At 34.8% G+C, this 19204-nt stretch overlaps 1 protein-coding gene across 5 annotated transcripts in view; it reads left to right on the top strand.

Moving 5' to 3' along the window:
* SLC4A7 (solute carrier family 4 member 7) overlaps positions 1–19204 on the top strand; it is a 124435-nt gene that overhangs the window by 100883 nt on the left and 4348 nt on the right. For 4 of the 5 annotated variants that reach the window (XM_067753545.1, XM_067753542.1, XM_067753541.1 and 1 more), the window contains 7 exons: positions 2225–2386; positions 2533–2784; positions 6900–6968; positions 8359–8532; positions 12057–12188; positions 14336–14433; positions 17404–17511. In XM_067753545.1, coding sequence (XP_067609646.1) covers positions 2225–2386; positions 2533–2784; positions 6900–6968; positions 8359–8532; positions 12057–12188; positions 14336–14433; positions 17404–17511 — 995 coding nt within the window. The remainder of the gene's footprint in view (positions 1–2224; positions 2387–2532; positions 2785–6899; positions 6969–8358; positions 8533–12056; positions 12189–14335; positions 14434–17403; positions 17512–19204) is intronic. The other variant, XM_067753544.1, reaches the window with a different exon arrangement.

Raw genomic sequence — 19204 nt, 5'->3', positions numbered from 1 at the left:
CTTCCCAGCAGAATCAAGAGAGAATCAATTTTTTTTTCCACAAGAAAAATGATACTTAATCTGAGCATCCATGAACTCTTTGGTTTCATTAGCAAACTACAGTTCTTTTGTATACAGTATATCATGTGCATAACACAGCATTTGATAATTATTTTCCTTTCTAAGTTAGAGGTGGTAGCTTTTGAATACTTTCTGGAAATTTTTAATAGTCAAATATTTGTGTCACTGCTTATATTTACATTTAACTAATTATATGACTTCTTCTATAAGCAGAAGATTTAAAGGGGATTAGGAATAAGGAATATAGCGAAGATAAATTTAGTCTGTTCTCTCTCTCTGGGATTGAAAAATAACATTATTTTAAAAACCAGGGTGCTCAAAAGTAGAGGTGGAAAATGATCCAGCAAAATTGTATGAATCTATTTATATTTTTATCTAAAAATAAGAAAAATTAAGCTTTATAATATTTATTGTATGAATTTTACTATAAGGATAATTATAAGTAACATAATACATAAATGAGTATAGCATCATTGGGTATATATTTTTTTGCTGCTAAGAGTATATAATTTTTTTTTTTTTTTTTTTTTTGCGGTACGTGGGCCTCTCACTGCTGTGGCCTCCCCCGTTGCAGAGCACAGGCTCCGGACGCGCAGGCTCAGTGGCCATGGTTCACGGGCCCAGCCGCTCCGCGGCATGCGGGATCCTCCCGGACCAGGGCACGAACCCGCATCCCCTGCATCGGCAGGCGGACTCTCAGCCACTGCCCCACCAGGGAAGCCCCAAGAGTATATAATTTAAAAAGTTTTGGAGACCTTTGTTTAAAAGCATAGATATTGAGCCACTAAAGATTTTAGGCCATTAAGAGGTGACTATATCAAAGTCATTCTGTTTTTACCAAGTCTTACAAATAGACAAAACTATAAATTATATTAATGTAATTTCCTGTAATCCTGGTCCCATTTCCTTATTCTGGTTCCAAATATATCCTTGTTATTCATTTATCTAGCTTTCAAGTAGCAAACTGATTTCAAGGGGTTTAAAATACACTTGGGGAAACAAGTTAAGAAACAGTTAAGAATATATGCATTGTATACATAAAACATATTTATTCATGTGCAGTATTGAATATGAAGCAGTATAATGTATATCAGTGTGGGAAAATTATAATATCTGTATTCAAAAACAGTAAATTTCCCTTTTGTGTTGACAGATGTTTTCATGTAGAAAAAACAGGCTTAATATGACATCTAAGTAATAGAAGCATTTAAATTTCAATATATCCAATATCCTCCAAGAATGCTAAACTCTTATGATCTCTAAAAATGTTTTATTATAAAAAAATTTTATGTTAACAGCATTGAAATAGATTTTTAAAGTGCCAGATTTTTGTCAGCCAATGCTTTGGAAAAATAGTGTAGCGAGGCCCAGTTCTACTTTAGTACTGACCCTGACAAGATCACTAGTCTGTAGGATCTCCAAAGCAGTTTAGATTAGGAGTTGATCTAGTAGGTAGATTGATTTCACTTTATATGAAGTAGATAGGCATGTGTTGAAAGGACACTCTACTTCACTTATCTATTCCTGCATAACAAACCTCCCAAAACATCATACCTTTAAACGACAACACTTCTTTTGTTCATAAATGTGCGACAGTTGGGACTAGGCTTAACTGGGTAGTGCTCTGGTCTCCTGGTTTGAGATCTTATACGTGGCTGCAGTCTTTATTGCCTTGATGGGAGCATGTCTGGGTGCTCAGTTCAGATGGCTGAAGAAGCTGGGTAATTGCCTCCCACCCCGTCTCATCACATTGTGTCTCATCACATTGTGTCTCATCCTCAAGAAAGCTTATCCAGGCTTACTCAGAGCTTAATCTCAGGGTTCCAGAAGGGTTAGAGAAGAAGCAGCAGGGTCCCTTGAGATCAGGACTCAGAAATCACAGGGTTACTTTGGCCTTATTCCCAGGTTCAAGGGGAGGAAATAGACTCCCCTTCTAGGTGGAAAGAGTGGCTGAGTCACGGGGACAAGAGACCTGCCTCTAGGGATGAGAATTCCTATGGCTGTCTCTGCAAATAATTCACAATATATCCCAATATTTAATCCAGTCCTTTCCGATCCCTTGGCATTTGTTGGGGTAGACACAGTCTGTGCTGTGGAAATTTTGTGCAGTAGGAGAAGGAAGCTTTTTTTCTTTCCTTCTTTTAATCCTTAAATGTTTTAACAGCCTACTGATACAAATAGGGGCTGGATCATAAGCCCTTTGGGAGAAAATCCTTGGTGGACCTTATTAATAGCTGCTATTCCAGCTCTGCTTTGTACCATTCTCATCTTTATGGATCAACAAATTACAGCTGTAATCATAAACAGAAAGGAGCACAAGTTGAAGGTAATTTTAAAATTTTGTCCCAAGAATTGTTTCTTTGAGTTGGAGATGGTGAAAATTAATTTCTTCTCTCTTTATAAGTAGTATAGAGTTTTAACCTAAAAGAACAATATAGGCTTACAAATATTCATGTTTGTTTCACTTTTCAGAAAGGAGCTGGCTATCACCTTGACTTGCTCGTGGTTGGTGTTATGTTGGGAGTTTGCTCTGTCATGGGACTTCCATGGTTTGTGGCTGCAACAGTGTTGTCAATAAGTCATGTCAACAGCCTAAAAGTTGAATCTGAATGTTCTGCTCCAGGGGAACAACCCAAGTTTTTGGGAATTCGTGAACAGCGGGTTACAGGGCTAATGATTTTTATTCTAATGGGCCTGTCTGTGTTCATGACTTCAGTACTAAAGGTAAAAAATCTCTTTATTGCAATGTTTTAAAATCTTTCTTTATCATAAAATTTATACTTGGTTGTATGAAAATGAAACATTAAAATATCTAAAATTAGTTTCATTTCCTAGAATTTACTTGGAAAATAATATTTTGGAATGGTGGTTAGTGTAGTAGGCATCAGTGTTAGATTGTATCCTTTTAAAAAATAATGTAGTTTAAACAAACAAAAAATAATAATAATGTAAAAGGGTAGTATTAAAGACTATAGAGTTTAGGAAGGAGTTAATCCATGGCTTAGTTATGATCTAAAAGAAGAATATACCAGAGGATTTTATAAGCATATTAGAGGAAATAATATTGAAAGATAGATGAAACAGTTATTTGACCACAGTGTAAAAAATAATATTGCTATTAATTGAATTAATACATTCTTCCTGACAAAGAACGTATTAATGAATGTATTAAATGAAATATGAGTAGTAACACTCGTTAGGAAAACAAAACGAGCTAATACTATAAATGAAGCATGTAAGAAATTATACTTTATGATAAACCTCTTTTAGTCACATCTGATCTTTACTGTACACATTCTACCTAATCTAGTGATTTAATAAAAAACAATAGCCATAGCAAACGTAGCTAAGTATCTAATCTTAAATCTTCTATTCATCATGGAAGAGCTCAACTCCATTTTTTTTGGTGTTTCAGTTATGTTTGTTGTAAAGAAAATAAGTAAAAAGTTGTAAACTATTTATAAATTAGGGTACAAACGTGGAGTGTGTATATGTGTGTGTGTTACATATTAACTAAAAGAATTGTAGTTAATACTAGAATTCTTTGGCCTCCTTTCATGGAGCCAATTAATTGACCAAATATTTGTTGAGTACTTTCTGTGCTATTAAGTACTGAGGCAACAATAATAAATAGGACACTTTATTGTCTACTTTGAAAAACTTGGCAATCTACTTGGTGAAACAGATAGGCAAATGGGCAATTACTGCATAGTGGTGAGTATATTGTTAGAGGTGCTTGGGACAAGAGGAGAAATATGTAGTGCAGTCTTATGGGGATGCTGCGTCTCCTGATGAAGGTTGCCCTTTACATTTTTTAAGTAGTTCTAAAATTTTTTAAGTATTAACTGCTTATAGGCAGAAAAATTCAAGTAGAATATCAAGAAAGCTCTAAAATAAAAAGTTAGTCTATTTTCTCTCACTTTCCAAAAGCAACTCTCCAGAGGTAAACTTTTTACTCCTTTGTTTTTTAAGTTATTTTGTTAGTTAACACCATTATAGATTTATATACTTTTATAATTTTATTTTTCACTTTATTATCTTTAGACTGAATCTCTTTGCCTAAGACAGTGATTCTTAAAGTCTAGTTCAAGGACCTCTGGGAGTCCCTGACACTCTGTCCGGGGTCTGCAGGAGCCTCCCTTTCCCATTTATGCGACTGTGTTGAGGCCGGGTTGTCTTCATAGACTTTGGCCAGAACGATGTATTGTAGCAGATTTAATGCAGGTGCAGATATGAGAGTGTAGTCGTCTTCTGTTAAGCCACCCGTTAAAGAGATTTACAGAAATACAGAACAGCGCTGCCCTTCTCACCTAATCTTATGTTCTTTGGAAATTATAGTTTTCCAGTAAAAATATGTTTTTTATATTAACTTGTAATAGGTTTATTATTATTTCGAAGTGAGTTTAAAAATAACTATTGGGACATCCCTGCTGGCGCAGTGGTTAAGAATCTGCCTGCCAATGCAGAGGACACGGGTTTGATTCCTGTTCTGGGAAGATCCCACATACTGTGGAGCAACTAAGCCCGTGCGCCACAACTACTGAGTCCGCGTACGCCACAGCTACTGAAGCCCATGTGCCTAGAGCCCGTACTCTGCAACAAGAGAAGCCACTGCAATGAGAAGCCTGTGCACTGCAACACAGAGTAGTCCCTGCCCTCTGCAACTAGAGAAAGCCCGTGTGTAGCAACCCAACACAGCCAAAAATAAAATTAAAAAACTATTTAAAATTTTTCTTTTAATTTCTAATATGGTGAATATCTATTTCCCACATACCTATATACCTATTTATATATCTATACCTATGTCTCTCTCTCCCTCTCTCTCTCTCTCTCTCTCTCTCTCTCTTTTTCTCTCTCTCTCTCTCTCTCTCTCTCTCTCTCTCTCTATATATATATATATATATATATTCCACGTAAGAGTATTTGGGGGGAGGGTCCTCAGTACTTTTTAGGAGTATAAAGGGGTCCTGAGACCAAAAACTTGAGAGCCTCTGACCTAAGTTTATGTCTTTCATGAGGATTTACCCCAAACATCCCATTCTCCCTTTCATCAGTTGTTTTTGGTTGGCTGTGTTTTTAGTTTTATTATTATTGTAAAGGTTACCAACATTTACACTCTGTGCTTTTTCTGTAAGTTAAATTATAGCAATGTAAGCCCTCTGGGAACACGTAATCAGTATTATGATGAAATAAATATTCGCTGAGGACTAGGCGGTGTGATCAGCCTGCGTGGAGGCAGAAATAACCCTTATTTCCCCAGACTCCTGCGGTTTCAGAATAATAGTCCAAGCCGCAAGACCTGAGAAGTTTTCTTAATATTTGTTGACTTCTCTTACTTAAAAAAAAGTACATATACAGGTTCCACTTTTTCTTGTATTTCTTTTCTGTATCTCTAAAGGAATTCCTTGAGTAATTTTTTCATGTCTGGTACCATAATTAGTAAACTTTCAGAGTTCTTGCATGTTTCAAAATTACCCTCTATGATTGATAGATGGATATTCATTTCAAGTTTCAAATTTATTTTTCTTTGAGTCTTAAAGTTTTGTTGCCTAGAGATCAGTGGTTCTAGTAAGAGGTCTGATATCTATTTGGTTTTTGTGTCTTCAGAAGCATCTTCTTCCTTTCTAGAAGCTACCAAAATATCCTTTTTACTCTTAGAGTTTGGAAATTTCACTAGGATATTTAGGTAAATAGAAACTTTTAATTTACCTTGCTTCTCTCTCTGTGGGTCATTTTACTCTAGAAACTTATGCCTTTAACTGTGGGAGTGTTCTTCAGTTGTTTATTTCCTTTTCTTTATTTTCTCTTAGATATTTCTTCACTTTCAATTAGACAGATACTAGACTTTCCAGATATGTTGTTACATTCCTCTTCTCTACTCTCTCTCACTGTTAAAATTTCCTCTATTTTCTTTATCATTTTATTGATCTCTTTAGTCTTATCAAAATCGTTGTTACAAAATTCTTTTAAATTATTTTGATAATTGTATCTTTAATTTCTGGGAGTTTTTTTTTTTTCATTCTGGTTATTCATTTCTCTTAGCATCCTGAAGTTGCTTTATGGATTAAATATTTTCTTGAGATTCCCTGAGGATACTGATTAGATTTTTGATATGTTTTCTTTTCTCCCACGGTCCTTAGTTAAGGACATACGAGGTTGTTTACTAGAGAATGAGTGTGATTCTCCTCTGGCTGTTAGGTCTTTTTTCCTTATAGGTCTATCACTTGGGTGAGTGCTGATTGTGGTGTTTGAATCAATGAATGGGGCCTGTTGCTGGCTTTCCTGTGGGATGTCTGGGCATGGACTAGGTAGGCAGTTTGGGATCCCCCTAACTGCCAAAGTAACAAGGACATTCTTTTTCAGGCTGGTGTTTGTTTATTATACGTATTGTAAATGGTATTGTATAGCAGTCACTGTAGGGGTAGTGATAGTAATAATAATGGCTAACCCTTTTTGAGTGATTGATATGTACCATGTGCTTTTCTGAATATTTTATGAATTTGAAGTTTTTTAATCTTCAAGGCAATCTGATACAGAAACTAAAATAGAGAGATTAAGGCTCAAGAAGAGGTAAACTGGGTTTTTAGGCCAAGTAGTCTGATTGTAGTACTTCTGCTCTTAACCACGGAACACAGTCCCTTCTTAGGAGGGAACATGTAGATGGTAAATGATTCTTCAAGGAGGTTATTGTTTACTAGCATTTTTCTTTGTTACAGAAAAGTCTCATCACTGAAAGATCTTTTAACTCTATCTCATAGGCACTGACTATGTTTTTATGTATTTTTTATGTGAAATTGTTCTGGTAACATGGGTTCTAATTGTGGTCATTTTACTTACAGTTTATTCCAATGCCTGTTCTGTATGGTGTTTTCCTTTATATGGGAGTTTCCTCATTAAAAGGAATCCAGGCAAGTCTTAAGCATTTAATAACTTTGTAAAAAAAACTTAAACATTTTATATTTGCAATGATTGTTTTTCTGATGGTAGTGATTTATTCTCTGATATTTTGGGGGCAGGTTAACTAGTGACTTCAAATCCACATTTTCCAAGTAATTATTGCTTACTGAACATTTTTTTCCCCCTGAGAGTGAGATCATGAACTGTTATGTCCTTACCTATTTTTAATTGAAGCTAATGAAAGGTAACTATCAATGAAGACTAGTATAGTAAAAGGGAGGATCAAAAGGATTGGAATGGGGGAAAAGGGGCTATTTCTGACATGTTAGAACAGTAATTTCAGTTGCTTAAAAAGAAAATGTAGATATTAGTCTTCTATAACCATGGTAATACCTGCCATTTGTATGGTGCAGTACAGTTTATAGAGCCTAGTATACAGATGATTTTCTGTGATCCTCAAAACAACTTTGGGATATGAAAGGAAGAAGTACTAATTTTGTAAATCATGAAACAGAAATAGACTTACTGAAGGTTTTTAACTAAGTAAGCAGTGGAGCCAAGGCTAGAATCTAGTGTTTTCACTACTCTGTTTTGTCTTATTTGTAGTATTTCTTGGGAAACAAGCTGATAGAATGAATTAGGATTTGTGTGAATCCAGCCTTAGTGTAGAACGTGTAGCTGCTCAGGCAGGGTTGGCACCACTCACCCAGTCCCGGCCGTGAGCAGCGTGTGGTCCCGAGCTGCCGGCTTCCGGCTGCCGGGTATCTCAGACGCACCAGCATTTTTTTTTTCAACACAGTCCAGTATCTACTCTCCAGTGGTCAAGAGGTGATCTCATTAACTCAGCTGATTGTTTTACAACAATTTTGTGAGTTATGTAGGGCTGATCTTATTCCCGGTTTATAAATGAGGAAATTAAAACTCAAAAGGACCAAGGGATTGGCTCATAGTTTCCTTTTCAGTGGGTGAAAAATTAGTAATTGTTACCTCAGGTTATTTTCATAAAATTGGTAATGTTAGACTTAGAAAGTACCTTGGGAGATTGTTACTCTTTTATTTTACTTATTAGAAAACAAGGTCAGAGAGATTAAATGACTTGTACATTTGGTTATAGCAGATAAATTTATCAAAATATTTGAATTCCCCAATTTAAAACATTTTGACTTGAGTTTTCTGATTAATGAATTACATTTGTTTAAGTGGTTGCCTTGATTTTTTTTTTTTCTCCTTGGATCAAGATGTTGTAAACTGAAACATTCTCCTGTGTTATCACGGCATATCAGGGAAGTTAGAGTTTAAATCACAAAACCCTAAAGCAGAATACAATTTCTTTTCCTAAGTAACAGAAATGATATTTTTGTTGAAAACTTTTTCTTGTTTTGCTTTCCATTCGATATCCAGTTTTTTGACCGTATAAAATTATTTGGAATGCCTGCTAAGCACCAGCCCGACCTGATTTACCTCCGCTACGTGCCCCTCTGGAAGGTCCACGTCTTCACAGTCGTCCAGCTCACCTGTCTGATCCTCTTGTGGGTGATAAAAGCTTCGGCTGCTGCAGTAGTTTTTCCCATGATGGTAAGTTTTTTTTTTTTTTCAGACTTTATCACTAATTAATAACATTTTTATGTGTTTTGGTAGTACTTATCTTACTAATATTTATAATTGACTTTGAGTAAAGGATTTTAAGCACCTTAGGTGTTTTGAAATGTGAATTAGCCCTTTCTAGCTGTGAAACCAATAGTTTTCAAAATTGAATTTGCTTGTCATTTTCTAATTTTGGTTTGTTTTTGATTTTTAGTCCTTGGGTATAGAACACTGTTCCGTATTTTTAAACAATTTCAGAGTTTAGGACGTTTATGAAGCAAATATGGTAGCCTAACTTAAAAAGCAGAGCAACCAGAGCAACATGGTTCTTTAATAGGCTATTTCAATACATCTTTTTCAGAAATTAATAGATCTAGAAGTCAAAAAGTAATAAAGATTATAGATGATATTAATAATTCATTACATTATCATATACTTTAATAATTATTCATAATTTAATCATTAAATTATCACATTTCAAAATTGCATTTTGCAAATAGGGAATATGCATCCTTTTGTAAATATTATGCAAAAGTTGGTTTATGTACATGGCCAAAAAGAAAATCTTTAAAAATTAAAAAGTTGTGAAAATTATACAGTTAATATTCCCTGATCACAAATAAATTAAATTATAAATGAATAGTGAAAAGTCACTAAAAAATATTCAAAATTATATACCATGTTCTTTGTTTTGCATACTTAGTATTATAAAAATGTCACTTCCAAGTATGAAGCCTACTAGTTTTATTGCATGTGTGTTTGTGTGTGTGGGGGGGTTGGTATCAGTGTGAACTAGGTAATTTTAAAGTTTATAGAGAAAAATAGATACCAGAGCCACAACAACATGGATGGTAGAAATATTCTGTATCTTACTGGGGTTGCTTTACAAGAGTACATGTATTTTTCAGAAGCATTAAACTCTACACCTGATATTTTTTTATTTACTATATGTAAATTGTATATTAATGAAAAGATAAAGATATAATAAATACCAGAGAATAACAAAACAAAGATAATTATAATTCAGAATTCCTAGCTGGGTGCGGGGGTGAGGGGCTTGACTGTTCCTGTGCTAATACCATGGTGTTTTTTTTTTTTTTTAAAGGGAATTCCTTTATTTTTATTTATTTATTTGTTTGTTTGTTTATTTATTTATGGCTGTGTTGGGTCTTCATTTCTGTGCGAGGGCTTTCTCTAGTTGCGGCAAGTGGGAGCCACTCTTCATCGCAGTGCTCGGGCCTCTCACTATTGCGGCCTCTCTTGTTGCGGAGCACAGGCTCCAGACGCGCAGGCTCAGTAGTTGGCTCATGGGCCTAGCTGCTCCGCGGCATGTGGGACCTTCCCAGACCAGGGCTCGAACCCGTGTCCCCTGCATTGGCAGGCAGATTCTCAACCACTGCGCCACCAGGGAAGCCCACCATAGTGTTTTGATAACTGAATATTTACAAATTGCTGTCAAGTCAGCATAGCTAATACAGTATGAAGTTGGCATAGGAATTGACAAATAGATCAGAAAAACAGACTAATGAGTCCAGAAATTTGTAAGGATATATGAGAATTTACCACCTGAATAACATAAGCGGATTATTTCATTAAAGGTGTTAATTCATTTAAATGGGAAAATTTAGTATATAGTATTAGAAGATTTGACTGAATACTGGGAGCTAAATAAAGTTGCTATCTTACCATATTCAGAAAGAAATAATAAATCAATTCAGGATTTAAATGTTAAAATGAATTGGAGTAGAAAATCTTGAAGATTATTTGTATAATCCAGTGATTGAAGGTAATTTTTCAAAGAAGGTAGAGAAATCCAACAGTAAAAGAAAGATGATATGTTTGACCACATGATAATTGTTTTGTTTGTCCTTATTAAAATCAGATAGTGAACTGGGAGAAAATATTTGTAACATATAAGACAGGTAAAGTGTTTCTGTCCAAACTACACAGAACTTTTAGGAATTCATGAACAGAAGTCAATTGAAACCCTCCTCAGTGTTGGTGGGAATGTAAATTGGTTCAGCCACTATGGAGAATAGTATGGAGGTTCCTCAGAAAACTAAAAATAGAGCTGCTACTGTATGATCCAGCAGTCCCACCCCTGGGCATGTATCCAGAGAAAACCATAATTCGAAAAATACATGCACCCCAGTATTTATTGCAGCACAATATAATAGCCAAGACATGGAAGCAACCTAAATGTCCATCAACAGATGAATGGATAAAGATGATGTGGTATTTATATATACAATGGAATGTCACTCAGCCATAAAAAAGAATGAAATAATGCCATTTGTAGCAACATGATTGGACCTAGAGATTATCATACTAAGTGAAGTAAGTCAGATAGAGAAAGTCAAATATCATATGATATCACTTATATATGGAATCTAAAAAAAAAAGATACAAAGGAACTTCTTTACAAAACAGAAACAGACTCACAGACATAGAAAACAAACATACGGTTACCAAAGGGGAAAGGTGGTGGGGAGGGACATATTAGGAGTTTGGGATTAACATATACACACTACTATTGTACATATAAAAGGTAATTCACAAGGACCTATTGTATAGCACAGGGAACTCTACTCAATATTCTGTAATAACCTCTATGGGAGAAGAATCTGAAAAAGAATATAGGTACATGTATATGTATAACTGCATCACTTTGCTGTACACCTGAAACTAACACAACATTGTGAATCAACTATACTCCAATATAAAATAAGAATTTTTTTAAATTAAGTAAAAAACAAAAACAGAAGAGGAAATCCAAATGTCCAGTGAACATTTGAAAACATCTTCAACCTTAGCAGCAGTTAAAGGAAAGCAAATTAAAGAATAACGTGTCTTTTTCACTAATATAATTTGAAAGTTAAAACCTAATGCTGGAAAATGGGTTCTCTAATGCATTGCTGAAGAGACTTTTAAAAATTATATCTACTTAAATAATGTACATAATGTAAAGTAATCATAAAAATTAATAATCATGTTTGTGAAGACACTCATCATGGTTAATCTGCTTTATAGTTTTATGCAGAGTTCAAGGGATTTATATAGGAAAAGGCTAAAAATCTCATTTCCTTTATGTCTTTGAGCAGAAAGTTGAAAAAGATAAATAGGTGACTCAGTTTCTTTGAAATAGGATGGTGTATGGGGCTTCCCTGGTGGCGCAGTGGTTGAGAGTCCGCCTGCCGATGCAGGGGACACGGGTTCGTGCCCCGGTCCGGGAAGATCCCACATGCCGCGGAGCGGCTGGGCCGGTGAGCCATGGCCGCTGAGCCTGCGCGTCCAGAGCCTGTGCTCCGCAACGGGAGAGGCCACAACAGTGAGAGGCCCACGTAAAAACAAAAACAAACAAACAAACAAAAAAATAAGATGGTGTATGAAGTCATTTTAAAATAAAATATGTGAAGTACTTTTCAATTTACGATTTAATAAATACTTTTTCTCCAAGTGATATAATTTGCATATTTTTAGATGTTACTTAATATTCTCTCCATCACTTTTTAAAGGTTCTTGCGTTAGTCTTTGTACGCAAACTCATGGATCTGTGTTTCACAAAGAGAGAGCTTAGTTGGCTTGATGATCTCATGCCAGAAAGTAAGAAAAAGAAGGAAGATGACAAAAAGAAAAAAGAGAAAGAGGTAAAAAAAGAACTTTAAATATACACTGTTCACTTCTTTTTTAATATTTTGTACCAAGTAGCAAGCACTATTATAGTCACTTTGATGGAATCAACTCCTTTAGTCCTCCTAAGAACCTTATTATTATAAAGTGTAGGTACTTTTATTATCCCCACTTTACAAATGAGGAAACAGAGAGAGAGAGAGAGAGAGGTTAGTAGGTAGTTTGTCCTAAACACAGGCTCTTACCCATTTTACCAACTTGCCTTTATCCCTTGCCTTTATGTACATTTATGTTAAATGTACATAAGTACATTTTAGCATACATTTTAATTTTAACAGCATTTTAATAATCTGGCATATATTGGGTTGGCCAAAAAGCTTGTTTGGGTTTTTCGGTAACATCTTATGGAAATGAACTTTTTGGCCAACCCAGTGTAAGGACAAAAAGGACTTTAAGTAAATATCTTTTTACAGAAAGTATAGTAAAACTTGAGTCTCTATATTCAATATTATGTACCCTTAGTTGATTTGTATACTGAGATTTACATAAATACTCTTTTCTGAATTTGATTTTTTTTAAGTAACCAGCTCAATATTATAACCTAGTAAGAAGGACAAATAAAACACTTGAGTATGTAGCATAGGTGATTTTGTTGATTTTAGTGCCTCACTTAATTTTCCCATTCAGAATATTGTTTGAAAATCAAAGATAAGAAGATATACATTTTTTAAAGTTGTGGTCCTATTTAAATAGATCTCAGAATTGCTGGGGTTTTTTTCTAATTTTTGAGGGAAATCAGCATAATTTATAACTTATTGCATAGTATTTATGGAAAAGCGTTTATTAAAGTTTTGCAGACAAATGCGTTTAGGGCTTGTTGGCATTTTTTCATGGTTTCGATTGATTTTTCAGTGCTGATTTATGGCAAAATTACTGGTTGTGTATTTACTTTTCAACAAAAATTTTGACTTTTTAATTAGGACACTAATTAAAACATTTGAATTGAGTCTCCAAAATTTTTAAGAGCTTTGTTTCCTTCAAAGCTATATATGTATGTAAATGTTTATGAACTTGATGATTTTTCAAATAGGGTATAATCTATTTATAAAATACTTAGGTAAAATTGCTTGCTTATTCCTGTATCAGGGAGAATAAGGTTATTTGCATATCACAAAACAAAAGTAAACCTGGCTTAAACACAAGAGCTTATTTTCTCCTATAAAAGGAATCTTGAAAGTAAGTGATCTGGTGTGATGGCTCCACAAAGTTATCAGGAACTCTGCTGCTTTTCTCCCAGCTCGGCATAGACTTTTCATCCTCAGAATCCCCTGATGGGTCAGAAGGGCTGCTGAGTTTGAGCTATCATGTCAGCATCAGAGACAGCAGGAGGTAGACCGTGGATATCTCCACCCTGCCCTCCAGAAATGGCATCCAGGAATTTCCACTGGCACCACACTGAGTTGCAAGGAGTGCTGGGAAATTTAGTTTAGGTTTTATTTTTTTATCTTTTATTATTTTTGTTAAAACTGGGTGCATCGCCACCCCCAAGTAGTGGGATTTCTATCAGTAAGACAGAGGAGAGAATGCTCTTTCTGTCTTTCCTGTACTGACCACCCCTCCCCATCATAATTGTGTCATGATTTTGGCTGTTTCATAGCTAAGGTGTTCTCAACCTGGGGTGACTTTCTGATGGTCAAAAAGGGGCTGCTACTGGCATCTAGTGGCCTGCTGAACATCCTGCATACACAGGGCTGCTCCCAGACAATTGTTTGGCTCTAAATGTCAGTATTGCTGAGATTGAGAAACCCTGCCTTATCCAAGTGAGGTTTTGCTTATATTATAATGAGAGTTATGAGGTTTCACAAAATTTTGTCGCTCATTGTATGCCTGTGTCATAGTTGATAATAAAATTTATGTAGCTAAATTGATATTTAAACAGTATCAGTGACTAACTTACAGAGGTGAAAGTTACAACCTCTTAAAATTAATCTTTACAAGTGGTTTTCAGCTTGTGCTACAAGTATGTGTTCATGGTAAAATTTTCAGTCATGGCAGATTAAATAATGTCAGTTTGGTTTTCTCATTCTTTAAGATATTAATATATTAATTGGTCCTCCTGGAAATATTCTGGGAAAAGTAATCTCTTCATGTATGTGCTTTAAAGGAAGCTGAGAGAATGCTTCAAGCTGGTGAAGATACTGTGCATCTTCCATTTGAAGGGGGAAGCCTCTTGCAGATTCCAGTTAAGGCGCTAAAATACAGGTGAGATGCAGCTTCATCCTTTAAAATGTGCTTCATTTACATGTCAGATGCATGAATAAGCCATGCAATGTTTCTTTAAAGTCGTGTTACCTGTTTTTTAAAAGATGACAAACACTGCATCTGACATGTGGGCTAAAGGAGGGCTTCCTGTAGGTGGAAAAGAAAGTCACTGGCTCATCCCCCTTCTCACTTGTAGGAAGGAGTGAAGGAGACCTTGGCATCCATGCCAAGCAGAGATTGTCTTGTCGTTCATCACTCCTTCTGTTTCAGTGAAGTTTAAAATCAGTCATAGAATATTCCCATTCTCTCAGTAGTACAGCTTTTTTTTTTCTGCCTTTCATTATGACTGGGGTTGGTGTATGCTGGAAAATAAACATTTTTAATCCATTTTTTGATAACCTGTGACAATGTGACTATGTTTAGAGGCCCTAGAACTCTCCTGCGGTTTCCAAAGGTGTGATTTGAGCATTGGCAGTGACGGGTCATACTAGGGAAAAATTAAGTTTCATATATAGTTTATCATGTATGATTTTGGCGATTTATATTTGAATCTAAGAACTAAGTACAGAGGTTGGGAGATGTAAGCTTTTTTGTAGATTAAAAACCTCTATTATTTATGTACACCTGATTCTTCTACACATTTATTCTATTTATGACTGGCCATTTATAGAAGAAAAGTCAGTTTTAGAATATATATAGGTTCCTTCCTTGACCAGTTAATGGAAAATGTTTGTTGATATTTAATTATCTTGCTTCAACCTTTTTTCATTTTTAACTTATGTTTATAGTTTTTATAAGGGCGCATTTGGACTTGTACATGTTGATTAGTTTTGATAAATGAATTCACAAGTAATTTTTCTCTTTTGTCATTGGTATTAACCTGTATCATTGGTATTATTCTTTGTCACCTTTCATGATTTTCCCTCAAATTTGTATATACCTAAAATTAAATGCCAGGTATAGACATTTTGATATATCCAAATAGAGTGCTCTGCTTCTCTAGATTCTGTAAATGTTTGTTAAATGAATTAATGTATTGACTTTGTTGCTAAAAAGTGTATAGGAACTGCCGTGATAGTTACTGGTGACTCACCAGTTTGCTGAGATTGTTTGCCACTTAATTTCTGCAGGTCCTGCATTATCTCTTTCTCACTGTGATTACACATGGATCTTGACAAATTTAAATGGAGTCCATGCTTACACTGTCAAATATTTAACAAAAAGAATGAGTATATGTATATTTACTTTTGTCTTTTAAATGATGACGTGAACCATGATTAATGTCATTTGTATTAAAACTTGAACATCCAGAATGCCAGGAACTGACTGACCTGTTTATTTGCCAGAATTTTAAATCTTAAGTAGCTTTGAATTACTTGCCATGAAAATGGAGTGAGATAACATGAAAGCATCTGGAAACCATAAAGTCCTATAAAATATGAAAATAATTTATTTAATGTAGACAAAATTTTTCCCATCTAGTTTCATTTTGGGGAAAAACAAAATGTATACTTTCTTCAAAAAAGGTCTCAATTTCTACTAACGGGAAAGTTCTTAGAGAAGATCATTTAGAAGCTAGAAAGTGCTTCAAGAACTTCTCTCTTCAGTTATTTGAAGTTGGCAACTGAGCAAAAAAACGTTTTCTTGGGGTAGACAGGGTTTCAAGTTGGATGGCTCTGCCATGGTGAATTTGGGTGTCCAAATTTGTGCACTTTTAAAAACTTCACTTAGTGAAGCAGCCATTCCTAGAGAGTCTCCAGTGGCCGCTTCACTCTTTACTGCAGTCTTACATCATAAACGACGTGAGATTTAAAGTGTGAACAGGTGACTGCTCTTTAGTCATTTATAACCTGGCTGCCAGCACATTGTTAATTTAACATCTCATTTGACATTTGTATTTGTCGCTTGTTTGCATGAAATGTTTTCCTTTTGGTGAACAAAAAGGACTAGCAAATATATTCCTGTTAACTTCCTAGTACTTTCATGTCCAAACTGACAACCTTGAGCCCAAAATTATTATGGATATCTTCATTATTGGATTTGGGGTCTTGAGGTAATTTTTGCAATATTTCACAGAGACATGGAATGGTTACATTTGTTTCTTATAATGAAAGGACAGTATTTGGATTTTGATAAATTTTATATAGTAACACCTTCATACTAAAAATATTACTGATATGGTAATACCAGCTAAAAGCAGTACTTATAAACCTTTTTTGTGTGTTATCTGTTGAAGTATTTTAATTTCTAATTTTAAAGTGTCCCATTTCCCAGAATTCTTTTTAATGATTTTTAAAAGCTATGAAAAAGGGCTTCCCTGGTGGCGCAGTGGTTGAGAGTCCGCCTGCCGATGCAGGGGACACAGGTTCGTGCCCCGGTCCAAGAAGATCCCACATGCCGCGGAGCGGCTGGGCCCGTGAGCCATGGCCACTGAGCCTGCGTGTCCGGAGCCTGTGCTCCACAACTGGAGAGGCCACAACAGTGAGAGGCCCACGTACCACAAAAAATAAATAAATAAAAGCTATGAAAAAAATTTTTTTAAATCCTAATTGTAATTTTTCTTTACATACTTTGGATAGTTGTTTGCTGCAGTTGAAATTTGTGCAGATTATAAAAGTTTTCTAACTGACTTGAGGCTGTATCACTTTTTATATTTATAAGCACATTAATATATTCCTTTATGTTATTTCAATAGTATACTTATAGCCAAGATAATCACCTTTGGGCATCATTGCCAATTTAATTAGTCTCATTGCTAGTTTTGATTATAAAGAAAGATGCAATTCCCCTTTAGACCTTTATAATAGAACTCCAAAATACTGCTGTCTTGCTAGATCTTGGTTTAAGTGCATGACAAAGAATTTTCTCAATTTTAAGTTGATGAAAGCAAATATGATATAGATAATAGGAATGACTATTAATGCTTTTGCAAGTACTGAATACTAACCAGAAAGTGTATTTGTTCTTCAGTGTTGATCCCTCAGTTGTTAACATATCAGATGAAATGGCCAAAACTGCACAGTGGAAGGCACTGTCCATGAATACTGAGAATGCCAAAGTAACCAGATCTAACACGAGGTAGCTGTAATGATTTATGCATTTTCTAACTATAGCCAACTTTCAGTTTACTTATGGATAGCTATTCAGGAAAACCATTGTCTTAACAAAACCAACCTTTTTTTCTTCCTCTTATTCTTCCTTCTTCCTTTCATCTATCCATCATTTCATGTATACTGGAAGCAGATATAGGTGCTGATTGTTCTTTTTTAAATTTATAGTTGCCTATTTCAAAAAAGAATTGTTTTGTAATAAAAATGAATATATACATAAGGAATAAATATATAAAAGATCAGAAGCCATATAAAGAAAGATAATTACTAGGGATTGAATACTAAAATAGAATACTACCTCAATCATGCTTTCTGATGGTCCAAAAAAAGAAGGCTTTCTTTTGTTTTGCTTTGTTTCAGCCTACTATTTCTTCTGGCGAGGTAAACATTTTCCTAGAAGATATTTGTAAGAAATTTAATCCATGGGAGTAAAGGCCATTCAGTTTTATAATGGACCATGTATTACACAACTGTTTCATAACCCCTTGCTTATATTTCTTGTTATGTAATAACCCTTTTTTCTTTCTTTCCCACTCACTTCAAGACCTAAACCTCAGGAATTCTGGCTTGATAATCATTAGTACGTTGATCCCTTAGGTCTCTGGAGAAATTAGGTATTATCCTGTAGAGTACTCAATCATTCATAGTCAACAAATTTTTTTTTTTGGTGTTCGCTTTGTGCCAGATGCTGTGTTGGGTGTCAGTATATTCTGCTTGGGTGTCAAAAATTAAAACTTTTCCAGGCAAGCAATCACATAGCTATTTCTGCTTCGTTATTGTCTTTCTGGCAACTGTCTTGATAATGATTGATTAAGTTTTTCTCCCAAGATATCTTTCTCTACCTGCTTTTAGAACCTTGCTCCTACTTAATCTCAGTTATCAACTCTTTTGGCTTTTCTCTCATCATTTCTTGAGTTTTAATTCTCTAATGTAGACTGTTTACTTCACTTCTATCTTTGATCTCAAAAGTTTTTAAGTTAAACTTTTTGTCATTTTGGATTATTTCATGCAGCCAGAATTTCACTAGATACTCTTTTTACTCTTAGTAACTTTTCGCACCTTGTCAGCACCCCTGGCCCAGAATGTTAGTATAGTTAGGATAAATAGAAAGACCTTAGAGTAGTAGTATTTTGTCTTTTATACTTCTGCCTTTCATTCAGGTTGCCCCTCAATTCAAAATCACATGGGAAGAAAGGGAATGTTTTGTTACATTGTTGAACAGAAAAATGTTTGGGTTATCTTCCTTCAGTTTTGTCTGGAGAAGGCAGCAAACCATAGCGTGTTTCTATCTTTTGCAAAATTTTCAAAGCCCAGATATTCATGTTACAATTAAATCAAATCAGTTAATCAGTTAAATCCATATACATGGAATCATTGTATTTGATATTAACTTGAAAATGTAGAATTGTATTTTGATCTTGTATTTATGAACCAAATTTGGGGAGATAAGATTTGTTACATTTTGCAGGAAATTATTTGATGCTTATTTATATTGACAAAGATTAATTTTTAATGAATCTGTCAGTAAAATAAAAGTCAAATGCTACAACTGTTCATATATAAAGTAAAACTATTGTCAAGCACAGTCATCTTACACTGACCAATTTTAAGGAGCTCCTCTTCAGTTGTAAGAAAAATGTGAAATTTAGTGGCAAAAATAT

Source organism: Pseudorca crassidens, chromosome 10 (genome assembly GCF_039906515.1).
Source record: "Pseudorca crassidens isolate mPseCra1 chromosome 10, mPseCra1.hap1, whole genome shotgun sequence".
NCBI lineage: Eukaryota > Metazoa > Chordata > Mammalia > Artiodactyla > Delphinidae > Pseudorca > Pseudorca crassidens.
Note: the sequence above shows the minus strand (reverse complement) of the source record. Positions and strands in the feature narration are given on the sequence as shown.